The sequence below is a fragment of the Giraffa tippelskirchi genome, chromosome 1, assembly GCF_054371585.1.
Source record: "Giraffa tippelskirchi isolate mGirTip1 chromosome 1, T2T-mGirTip1v1.2.pri, whole genome shotgun sequence".
Classification (NCBI taxonomy): Eukaryota; Metazoa; Chordata; class Mammalia; order Artiodactyla; family Giraffidae; genus Giraffa; species Giraffa tippelskirchi.
This window is the reverse complement of record NC_137275.1, coordinates 165,544,385-165,557,308: the sequence shown is the minus strand read 5'-3', so window position 1 is coordinate 165,557,308 and position 12,924 is coordinate 165,544,385. Positions and strand designations below refer to the sequence as shown.

The 12,924-nt window shown below is 35.8% G+C and overlaps 1 protein-coding gene across 23 annotated transcripts in view; it reads left to right on the top strand.

Annotated features, from left to right (window-relative positions):
• TRPM3 (transient receptor potential cation channel subfamily M member 3) overlaps nucleotides 1–12,924 on the top strand; it is an 885,588-nt gene that overhangs the window by 616,210 nt on the left and 256,454 nt on the right. For all 23 annotated transcript variants that reach the window (XR_014057943.1, XR_014057944.1, XR_014057945.1 and 20 more), the window contains exons 4-5: nucleotides 5,810–6,023; nucleotides 9,620–9,744. Coding sequence is in view for 20 of the 23 variants with exons in the window: in XM_081505094.1 (XP_081361220.1) it covers nucleotides 5,810–6,023; nucleotides 9,620–9,744 (339 nt within the window). In the remaining 3 variants the exon portion in view is untranslated. The remainder of the gene's footprint in view (nucleotides 1–5,809; nucleotides 6,024–9,619; nucleotides 9,745–12,924) is intronic.

Below are 12,924 nucleotides of genomic sequence, written 5' to 3'. Positions count from 1 at the left end.
CACCTCAGATCTACTGAATCAGAATCTGAATTTTTGAGGTTCCCCCAGATGAGCTTTGCATGTTAAAGTTTGAGGAGCCCAGCTCAAGCTAGAGTTTCCACTGTAATAGTAGCTTTAATAATGGATTGGGTGAGTGATTAACTAGTAGATAACTATTAATAATTCTGATGTCCCAGTCACTTGCCTTCCCTGGGTCTCAGTGTTCTCATCCATAAGGCAGAAGAACTGAAACAGATGATTTCTAGTTCCCATGGTTGCTAAGATATTTCCAAACTCCTTTTTATTTCTGAGATTGTAGCTACATCATAGCCAGGAGAGAAAGGATTATCCAAAATCATAGGTCAGGTCACACATGATCCCTCCCCTCAGATATCTTGCAAATAGGGAGATAAAACTGACACATGTAAGAAACAACAGGGAAAATATCTATGTATATTATACTGTGTTTGACTGAGAGTTATACTGTGTCAACATGAGCTTGCATTCTAAGGAAAAGTCAATAAGAACCTTTGAAAGACAAGAATGATTTATGTAGATGATAGGGGAGAAACTGGGTTTTCTAGGACTTGATGAATAGCATTAACCAAATACAGAAAAGAGTAGAGAAATGCCTCTAAATAAGTAGGGTAAGGCCAAATTGTGGAGATCACGATGGGCAGAATGGGAGTTTACATATGGTGTAACCCTTTGGATTGAAAAATAGTATTATTAAAAAGGTATTGGGGATAAGAGTTGCCTGTTGGTGTCTCATTGAGAGCACAGGGTTAGGAAAACCATTAGGATTGTTGCCATGACACATACTGACATCCTAGTAAGAGCATTTATTCTTAAAATAGCAACTAAAGCAATAGAGGGAAAGGCCTGGTTGAGAGCACGATTTGAAAAATGAGTCATTAGAACTCGCAGACCACTTGGTTATAGGTGAAGGAAAAGGAGAAGTAAGGAGAGAAAAAGCATTTATGTTTTTGAGGTCAAGAGTAAGGACCTGGTGTCAGAGAGACCTGGCGTGTGAATCCACAAACAGCATATATGTGCCTGGAACACAAGGGATTTGGTTGTAGATTTGGGGTGTTTTTCTCAGTAGTGAAGAAATCGAGAGCCAAGTGAAATATGGAAAGAGATCTTATGAACAAAAGGACCTTACACAGGCCTTCGTTTCTTCCTCTGTAAGATAGAGAGCTGGGGAGAAGGTGATCTAAGGTCATTCATTCATCTCCACTGGAGCACTTATTAACTGGGTAACAAGTGTTTTGTGATCATAAACAAGCTTTTCTTAGTTTCCTAACTAGGAAAAAGATTAATCTAGTTCAAAAGGAATTTTGAAATATTCACTAAATTGGTAGTTTTCCAGTGAACTGTTCATGTGATCAGTAAATTTGGTTCCTTATTGGTAAGTTGTATATATAACGTTAGAAGCTCCAAAGTGAATTATTTACCAAGTGAGACTTATTCCTAAAAACATATTTGAGTTATTCTTACTAATTACTGTAAATAATTGAACTCCGGAATGCATTATTTAGCTAGGTTAAGCCTATGAAAATTATTACACAGTCTCTGTAGTGATTTAGTATGACTGTAGTCTCTCCTCACATTGAGTTAGTAATGTAAGTGTGTCTGTTCCCAGATACTCCCTGTGGCTCAGAATCTCACATTATTTACCTGGCTAAATGAAACGTGCAGGTGGAGACACTCAGTGAGGTATCTTGAAGTTCAAAAACCCTTAATCCTAATCATAAGCCTAAAACTACTATTTAGGCTTGGAAGGGGCACATAATTTTAGAAGAATCTTTATACTTTAAACGTTTTTCTATATTTAGAAGTGTAATTTATATCTCACCTTAGAAGAATATGGGTCCTTGTTTTTTTGAAGGAATAAGAGATTTGATGTTGAGATATCAAGTTATTGAATAACTGGAAATGTAGTTTCTTAGCATCTCCCATACAGAACATTCTTATTAATATAGTTTTGAAGCCTTCTGAATCTCAGTTCTACTTTATTTGATTAAGTATCCCTTTCTAGAATTAGTCAAAATTATATAAATTTAACCTAGTAAAGCTCCCAAATTATGACTACTTAAGTAACATAAATTCAGTGTACAGGCATAGAAAACATAGCGTCCATTATATAGGTAGCCTTCTTATAAACAGTCACTCAATGAGATAACAAATATAACAACGATAATTTTTAAAACTTTTATTTAAGAAACATTTATATTTGCTTCTACCACTGTGATATCCTCTCTCCAGCCCCAAGGTTCCTATTTCACGCATTATAAACTCTAGTTAAATTCTGTTGATATAAGTGATAAAATTCTATTAATATAATGTACTTAGCTAAAATTGCCAACCTTTACTCTTTCATTATGGAATTAATTTTTGGTATGTAAATCAAATCAATGTAAAATCAGCTTGTTAAATTCTAATACTTCTTTGTATTTCTCGTATATGTACAATAAATGGTAAACTCTAGCTCTTTGGTATTTCTTGATTATGCAGCTTAATTTATCAAGCTACTTTCCTATTTTGTATGTTTTTGCCTCACATTTCAGCTCAATATACTTTATTTAACAAAAGAATAACATATAATTTTTGAGATTTTTATACTAATGGGATCTCCCAGGCCCAAAAAATATTACAATAAATTGTCATGTCCTGAATACCCCTATGTAGTTATACATCTAAAAGCATGTTTGTATGATTACATGCAAGTCTATTCTTTTTGTTATGCAGCTTCAACATTAATATTTAACAAATTCCAAAATTAATACTTTTCTCTCACACACAATATGTAGACTTTAGAAAACTTTAATTCTCATTATTGCTTCCCAACTTATAGTCTATATTATCCAACACTTTATTCTATCCCTTTTCACCATAAATTAGACACTATTATCATTTTATATTTTACAACCAACACTTTTTAAGATTTACTCTGTTTACGCTAATATCTTTATTTACTACTCTTTCTTGTATCCCAGATCATCTATCTGGGATCATGTAACTTCTGCCTGCTCCATGTATTTTAAAATTTCCTTCAGTGAAGTCTACTGGAGGTAAATACTCAGTTTTAGTAGTCTGAAAATGTCTGTAAAATGATCTTATTTTGGAAAGATACTTTTTGTTGAATTCTACACTGACAAATAATTTCTCTTTGCACATTGAAGACACTGTTCTTGCATTCATTGTTGCTGTTGGAAATAAGCCTTCAGTCTAATGACTGTTTCTTTGTAGGTGATCAGTATTTCTTTTCTAGCTCCTTTTGAATGCTTCTCCCACCCCGACCCTTTGGTGTTCTCTATGACTGATGTATGGATGGAGTTTCTCTTTAGTTATCCTGCTTGGGATTCATTGAACTTCTTGAATCTGAGAATTGGAATCTTTTAGTAATTCTGAGAAATTCCCTGCCAATATCTCTTCAAGTATTGTTTCTTCCCTGTTATCTCTTTTATTTTTATCTAAAATTCTGATTACCTCAATAAAATTATCACATTTTCTTCTGTGTTTCCAATTCTCCTGTTTTTATAGGCTGCATCTGGTTTATTTCTCTGTATCTATAGGATCAGTCCTGGGTGTTCATTGGAAGGACTGATGTTGAAGCTGAAACTCCAATACTTTGGCCACCTGATGCAAAGAGCTGACTCATTTGAAAAGACCCTGATACTGGGAAAGATTGAGGGCAGGAGGAGAAGGGGACGGCAGAGGATGAGATGGTTGGATGGCATCACCAACTCAATGGACATGGGTTTGGGTGGACTCTGGGAGTTGGTGAGGGACAGGGAGGCCTGGCGTGCTGCGGTCCATGGGGTCGCAAAAGTCAGACACAACTGAGTGACTAAACTGAACTGAACTGAACTGATAGTTAGCATGTCTGATCTTATAGTTTCATTTATCCATTGTATTTCTTATTTACATTTTTACATTTTAGTTTCTAGAAGTTCTGTTTTTTACTCTTTTTCAAATGTATGTGATCATTTTTTATAATTCTTGTTCTTTATTCATATATTCAGCTTTCTCATTTATGTTCTTAACATATTAAATGTAGCCATTTTATATTCTCTGTCAGAGCATTTTACTATCTTTGAGGATCTTATTCTGCTACCTATTGTGTGTCTTTTGGTTCTCACTCATGTTGCTTTATCCCCTTATGTAATTTGTAGTATTTTTTACAATGAAATGCTTATTTTCGCAAGAGAATTACTTGAGACCTGGATTGATGATGCATTCCTCCACAAATAATTTGCATTTGCTTCTGCCAGTTATCTGGAGCCATTACTCCACTTACATTAAATACTCTTCATGTTTCTCAGACCACACTGAGAATGTGGATGTAGACCAAAATCTGTATGAGGGCCCACTTTTGTTTATAAATAACCAGAGGAGAATTTTTTCCCATCTGCTGAGAATCAAGGTTGCAGCAGGCAAGTTTCCTTGCTCTCTTCTTCTGACCTTATTTTCTTTCCTTACACTTATTATTTCCTTCCTTATTTTCCTTCCTTACACTTGAGAGTGGAGCTCTCTGAAGAATCTCAGCTTTATGCGGGGTCTCTCCTTATGCCCCCCATACTGCATTAAGCTATTAAAACAGCTGCCCAGGGTCTTCCAGGGTTTAGGAGAGAGCCTCAAGGCCAAAGCTACCTTTGGTATTCCTTACTTCCTGAGATTCCAGCTTCCACTTTGTTTAGGTATCTGAATATTCTCTCTTTTCATGCCAGCTCAGCAATGCATTGCAAAAGGCTTTTCAGTGCATTTGCCAAGTATTCTAGTTGTTTCCAGATAGAAATGAAATCTTTATATAATTAAAGATTTAAATGAGAATATTTATATAATTAAAAAAAAGATTTAACATGACAGTTGAACAGTCATGTCTGACTCTTTGAGACCCCATGGACTCCTTTGAGACCCTCCAGGCTCCTCTGTCCATGTCATTCTCCAGGCAATAATACTGGGATGGGTAGCCTTTCCCTCCTCGGAGGATGTTCTGGATCCAGGGATAAAACCTGGGTCTCCAGTATTGCAGGCAGATTCTTTACCACCTAAGCCATATGGGAAGCCCATCTAAATGTTTAGTTTTATATATATATATATATACACACACATACATATATATATATCATTGTATGTATTTGTAGAATTTTATTTATATATACTTATAATAACTTTATTTCTAGTTGCATATGTAAATACCTCGATATCTGCTATGCATGCTAATATTTTCAACTATTCTATAAAAATAATTGATATGACTTTTGTCACTTTTCTTTGAAAGATAAAGCAAACATTTGGTATGCAGTTAATTTAGGCTTAAGTAAATGTAATCAGCTGTTACCATATTTAAACATTCTCGTTACATTATGTAGAACTGTAAAATTTTTCAAAACCTACCAAAATAATAGGGTCACAGAAACAGTCATATATAGGTCCAGTTGTTATAAAGGGATTACTTATATTGAAAATAGTAGCAACATTTGAACTGTTGCACAAATGTTAAGGTTGGTAAAATATAAATATGATTTCCTTTGAGCAAAGAAGTCATTCTGAGTAAAGTTGTGTTTATACTGCATTTTAGAAAGTTAAATAATTTTAAAATCTATAGTCATTCAGAATTAAAAAAAAAACCTATTAAAAATGGTGAATCTCTTTATCTAATGAAGGTCTTCAGTAAAGCAATTGATTTGCCCCCTTTTAAAAAAATCTTACTTCTTACAAGACATTTTCTTCAAGTAACTACACATATCATTGCAATCAGTAAAGACAAGCAGCTGCAGCCACCCTGCCCTGCCTCCCTAATTAATGGTCATTCTTTTTTTAGTATGTACGAGTATCTTTCGATACAAAACCTGATCTCCTCCTACATCTGATGACCAAGGAATGGCAGTTGGAGCTTCCCAAGCTTCTCATCTCAGTGCATGGGGGCCTGCAGAACTTTGAACTCCAGCCAAAACTCAAGCAAGTCTTTGGGAAAGGTCTCATCAAAGCAGCCATGACAACCGGAGCATGGATATTCACTGGAGGAGTTAACACAGGTAATTGGAAGTGGGACAGAGAAGGACAGCATAAGATCACAAGAATGTTGTGACTAAGATCACTTTCTTCTAAGGTTAAATATGTTTACATATCCTCACCTCATCCTCTACCCCTTTATGTCCACAGTTGCTGGTTATTGCTCCTTTCAGTGATTCTCACTCCTTCCTCTGCCTAAATGATAACTGTACTGTCATTTCTCCACCAAGAATTACTTACACTTAAGACACAGACCGGGATAGTTGACAATATAGAATTTATAAACATGACTGATGGGATTTGACAGGTTATTTTCAATACCTCAAATTGCCAAATAAGCATCCAATATTTTTTTAAGGAATAACTTTTGCTCTAAATTGGAGACTCCATACCCGTTCTTTAAGTGAGTTTAAGTTTGATGCAAGTAGCTTTAATTTTTGAAAAATGCCCTTTCCATCTAGGATGACAGCAAACTCTGGAGTAGTATGTGTTTATCATCTAAAATATTTCATTGAATCAACTCTGTACCAACAGAACATATCCCACTCTGAAGTCCAAGTAGTTTTTTCTACCTGCCAAATGAGTTTCTATATTGTGATCCAGAGAGGCTGTCAAATCAGTTCTTTCAAAGCCACTTAGAGTTAAGTGCTTATCTGTAGAACATTATGAATGTGCATTTGATAACGGAATGGATGCCTGTAAATCGTTTTGACATGTTTCTCCAGAGTGAATCAGAAGTGCCAATTGGAAGAGACAGGTAATGCTGCAGTAAGTTAATTCAGACTTGTTTCAAGACTCAAAGTCTGCCCACGTGGACACATTTGAAGTTAATGGGACATTCTGAACATAACCATGGACCAACTAGTTTTAAATAAAATGTTATCTCAATGTTGTTTAGTCATTTGTTTGTAGTTTAGATCAAGGGTCCCCGATCCCTGGGCCGTGGACCGCCTGTTAGGAATCAGGCCGCACAATAAGAGGTGAGCAGCAGGCAAGCTTCATCTGTGGCTCCCTATCACTCCCCATCACTTGCATTGCTGCCTGCACCATCTCTCTCTCTCTCTCCAACCCCACCCCTGTCCATGGAAAAATTGTCTTCTGTGAAATCTATCTCTGGTGCCAAAAAGGTTGGGGACTGCTGGTTTAGATGATGTTTAAGTAAGACCTGCACTCAGAATTCTTCTCCATATCTAGAATTTGTGAACATTCAGCCCACAACAACATAGGTGCATTTCTGCAGTGAACTCTGCAAATTGTGCCTATCATTGTCATGTGAGAAGCCAATGGCACCCTACTCCAGTACTCTTGCCTGGAAAATCCCATGGATGGAGGAGCCTGGTAGGCTGCAGTCCATGGGGTCGCTAAGTGTCGGACACGACTGAGCGACTTCACTTTCACTTTTCATTTTCATGCATTGGAGAGGAAAATGGCAACCCACTCCAGTGTTCTTGCCTGGAGAATCCCAGGGACAGCGGAGCTTGGTGGGCTGCCGTCTATGGTGTCGCACAGAGTTGGACACGACCGAAGCGACTTAGCAGCAGCAGCAGCATTGTTATGTGAAACCCTGACTCAGTCTGTAAACTGACATGATGTTAGAATAACCTGCCCAGCCAGCTGTTTATTTTATGGTGATCAAATATCTACAAAACAGTTTTCTTTCTTGGCTGTTCAGGTTTTAAGCTCCAACTTCCACTCACAGTTTAACAGGCATCATTTGCCTATGATTATTCAGTCTTTTGCTTTCCTGACATAACCTGCAACTCCTATGGAGAGCAACTCAAAAGTTTCTAAAAGAAATTCTTACTAAGGATTCCCTAGTGTCTGGTGGTTAGGACTCAGCGCTCTCGCTTCCAGGGGCCCAGGTTTGATCTCTGGTCAGGGAACTAAGATTCCAGTAAGTAGTGCAGCACAGCCTGCTTCCCACTCGCCCCCCACAAAAAAAAAGAAAAGGAAAGAAATACTTATCTTCGTTTGCAGGAACTTGGAATGTTGTATATTGTTTTTCTTCTTTTGTGAAAAGCCTCCGATATCAAAAGGAGAATTTATAGCATAAATATTATAAACCAAAGAGTTCACCTCTACCTCTCTCCAGGCATAGTGTTCAGTCCAGGACTCAAAGTGAGGTTCTAATGGGGGCACACTCAGCTTGAGTAAGAGGTGATAATGGAATTGTGGCAGATGGAGAGAGGGGTACCATGAAGTTAACTTTCTTGTCCAGGACTGGACCCCCAAAGGAGTTTTGCATATAAATAGGAAAAAAATTCAACACTAATATTGATAGCTTTGCTCTTGTATTTGTTTTTCTTCATCAATACTCTCTTTTGGAAGACCCGTAGATGGGCGTGTAAGTGAAATTGATGCTCTTCTCAACACTCCCAGAACAACTGAACATGGATTAGTGGCTGTTTACACTACCCTGTTGTTTGATTTTTTTAAAGGAGGCTCTTTCTGTTTGGTCTTATGAATATTGCAGAATTGAGTTGTTCACACATGTCTGTTGTCTCCTGTGGTTAAACTGCCTGGTGTGTTTTGCGTGCTTAGTCAGTTCAGGGCCCAGTTCCTGAGCCCTCGTTCTGTGCTGGCAGCTGAAGCACCTGCAGAGAGGAAGGCACTTGTCTCCAACCTTCTCCTCATGAGTTTACTCTGAGCAGAGACCTTCTTTCTCACATGTGATTATGAGCCACAGAAGAATATGTTCAGTGACATACTGAACTATTCAAAATACACCAACTGCAACCCTGTTCAAATAGAGAAGAAATCAAACCCAACTTGGCTTTCATATAGGAGATGGCACTAGGAGTGAGTCTTTCCTTGAAGAATGGGTGGTGTTTTCCTTAAAGAATAAGTGGAAACATCTTTTCTTAGCAAATATATTTTATGTCTTCTATAAAAGTGGTCACTTGAGAGGGAAGTTAAAAGATTAGAAATTACATCTTCTGCAAATAGTTTATTAACTGAATTTTCTCACTCTTAACTATGGTGAGGAAGGTTGTGGTGATGGGAAGGCCATTAGGACAGAGAGGAAAATAATTAGAATGATGTCTAAAAAGATGTATTCGTGTATTTTTAACATAAATTTTCCACAGACTATGTCAACCTTTTCTTTACAAGCAGAGTCTCCACATTATGTCTCTGTATATAAGAAGGTGAAATCAAGATTAACAAAATTCCAGCTAAGCAATTACTCTATTTGATGACCCTAATTCATATACAGATTTTGGTACAGATTTAATATTTTATATATGATGCTTTTTATAGGATATAGTCATGCTGTTAGTTCTTAGTTATGCTAATACACCATTATGCTTATAATGTAAGAAAAAGTTTCTCTAAGTATAAAGTATTTTTCTTTTCATAGACACTGTATTCTTCTTTTTTTTCATTAGAGATAAAATAAGGAATTCATTGCTTGAGTTCATCTGTAAGTCCAGCAAATGTATCCAGCATTAGAGCTACAAGTTTACTTCTTTCCTGAACACATGTGGTTTTGTAGAAATGTGTCGAAATTTTACATTCAATGCATTTAATCTTAGAAAAAACAGTTACCACAGTTTCCTCTAGATCAATGGAAAAGCAATGCTTTGAAAGGCAAGATTAACACTTACCTTTTTCTGCTTAGGTGTTATTCGTCATGTTGGCGATGCCTTGAAGGACCATGCATCTAAGTCTCGAGGAAAGATATGTACCATAGGTATCGCCCCCTGGGGAATTGTGGAAAACCAGGAAGACCTGATTGGAAGAGATGTAAGTCCTGGGAACTGCTCCTCCATGTTACTTCTCATAGAGGCAATATCAAAAGAGTAAAATAAAAGTAATCAGGAAGGTCCTAAGTAAGAAAGACTTAACTTCCCTCTTGTTTTGAATCAGTAGGGTGTCAATCAAATCAATCAATCAAAATATCAATCAAATTTTGCAAGTACTCTTGGCCCAGTTATGTTAAAATTAATTAACAAAATGAACTCATTGACTGATACATAAAATGGGGACTTTTCTTCACCCAGGTCTCCAACTTCTTTGTTATTTGAGTGTCCTTCACCTAAGACAGGAGGCTACAGAGGGAGATTCTTTCCATTCAAACTTGTGGCTTCCCTTTCCTTTGCTAAATGCTTGGGCGAGGAGTGGGTACACTCCTGGGGATCTTTATTCCCCACTCCAGGACTACTCAGAAGCCCTTGACCAAACTCAGCAGAGTATCACCCTCTCTTTCCTATTCTGATGTCTAGAACCACACACTGAATAGAGAATTTGATCCTATTTTTTTCTGAGTCATCATCTTATTTCTGTTCCTTCCAGGGTCTCATTTTTGTTTGTTTAAAACTTGCAAACAAGTCATTCCTTATCTCACTTTTAGAGTTTTTCTCTGCTACTAACAACCAGATTTTCCCCTTACATAACGCTTTCCAAAATTCCACTGGTATGAGTTAAGCTATGCACACAGATTGCCGGGCATTATTCACTTCTTTGTCACCCATAATTTTAGCAATTAATTATTTATCAATGCTTCTCTAAATCAGATCAATACAATCCTTCGTTCCCAATAAAGACCTGCAATACTGTATAATAAATGTGCTGAGCAGTTTTTTCTAAGTAACATGAAGTCTGTTTGAGCCAAAAAAAAAAAAAAAATTTTTTTTTAGTCAAAGGGGTTGAGAAGTAACTGGTCCTAAACCACTTCTTCTATTGTATTACAATATAGTGAAACCATCCTATTTCAGTGAAATATGTGCAGTTTTTAAAATGCAATGCAAAAACTTTGAATTTAAAAGTCAAAGATCATGAAATGGAAGCAGTGAATAAATACTCTTTAAATCCTTCAGAACCTTTAAGTAATAAGAAATGTCCATATCTATGCTACCAAATTACATGTAGAAACACAAATCTATTCAGAATATATAGAATAAGATAATTTTATCAGTGTAGTATTCTCTTAACTAAAAGGTACTTACTGTTTTGTATCACATACAAATTAAATATCTCAAGCAGCAATTCCCAGATTGTTATGTTGGCAGAACTGACTGGAAAAGTAATTCTAAATTTTTTCAAAGTATCTGAGACTAGTCTTTGTGAAATACATTTTGGTTAATTCTTGCCTTAGATTCCTAGTTTACTTTTAAGTATATATCAATTGTGAACTAGAACAAATACAGTTCTTAAAGAATTAGAATATGCTAAAATGTCCCCTAATACCAAGAGCATCTAATTGTTCATTTTATTAACAAATGAATTAACTATTTAAAATGTTGTGATGATTCAGAAGTCATTTTTAAATGTTCATAGTTTCACATCTCTCTTGTAAACCTGAGTTGTTATTTTTCAGCTTTGTGGAGGGAAAACCATTTTGGAACTTTCTCATGCAGATGAACTGTGAATAAATGAAAGCTAATTATTTCTTTATTCAAGATAGGGTAGCCATGTAATTACCTCAGTTGCTTAATCATTTTCAAAGAATGCTGGCACTGCCTTTCTGTGTCATTTTGTTTGTCTTCTAATTCTATATGATTGCAAAAAGGCAGTACTTATATTGTGTTCACTTGCCTTGCTGGGTTAGAAAAATCACCTCTAATTCATTTTCCTCCAATTCTAGCTTTTTTTCTTTGATTTTACCTTCTCACGTTCTCCTCTTTTTCACTTTCCTTTTCTTTCTCCCTGTATTTCTTACCAGTGCTATGCTTATAGGAACTTATGCCTATGCCAATAAGGTTTACTTACATTATCGGTGAAAAATTGGTCTTGATCCCAGTGCAGAGAGCAGAAAAAGCCACTTATAAGTTCAGTAAAGTGTGCACATTCGTTGTCCCTGCTTACAGGGGTCTAATAAAGGCAAGTCATGGCTCACCAAGATCCAAGTGAACTTGCAGAGAGATTGAGAAAAGGAAATAAAATTGTCAGGTTGTAGAAAGCATAGGAATAACAATTGTATTTTTGTTCTTTAGTAAATTTTTGACCAAGATCTATTGCATTTCAAGCATTCTGGCATATTTTCCCCAAAACTGGGAAACCAGAATATGCAGAGGATTTCTCATGCTCTTATATAATAATAGTGTTTGTTTTTCAGTGATAGTGTCTATAAATTATTTGAAGCAAAAGTGCTGTTTCCGGTGTACAGAATTTATGACAGCTTAAGAGACATTTTAATATGTGTTTATTATTCTAATGTGATAATTTAAAAGGAATATGATGTCAGGCTATCATAAAAGAAGTATTTGAATGAAATATTGGTAGTCACTGGTGAAAATCCCCCCCAAATTCATTGAAATAGAAGTGTTGTCTGGTAAGCTTTTTTAAGTAGTTACAATAATTTTCATAACTAGCTTGATTTAATAGCTTCTATCTTTTTTCTTCCATTTTATATAAATAAACTCACATGTAATAAACACCAAAAAGGAAACCTTTTGATATCAGACATCAGGTAGCAGAGGAAAACAGCCAACATATTATTAAAATTCCTGGACATTTCAGAATTCTATCAAAATGCAGTCATTTGAAAACTTAGGATTGTTGCATTTTTGCTCAAGTGTATATCTATATCCCAAAATAAGATTGAATTGGCACAAAATAAATGTCATGGAAAATCTAGGAGATTTACTTGAAATAAATAAAAATATACGGGTAAAAGAAAGGCTCTATATCTAATGCCAAATATTTTACCTTAGTAGATTTATATCCAAACCAATAGAAAATATAGATCATTTTATCTCTATGGGACTGGCTCTCAGATGAGCCTTTTAGAAGCTGAAAATTCAATTGTTACCAGAGTTATGTTATTGATAGAAGTAGTAGATATCACAGTTACATTGCTATTCATCTTAGAATTTAAATATACCTTTGGAATGGCACCATAAATGCAAATACTAGTCCTAAAAATAAAGAAAAAAGTTTAATTTGCCCTAGGGAGTGCTTCTAGGTACTCTAAAGCACTTACCT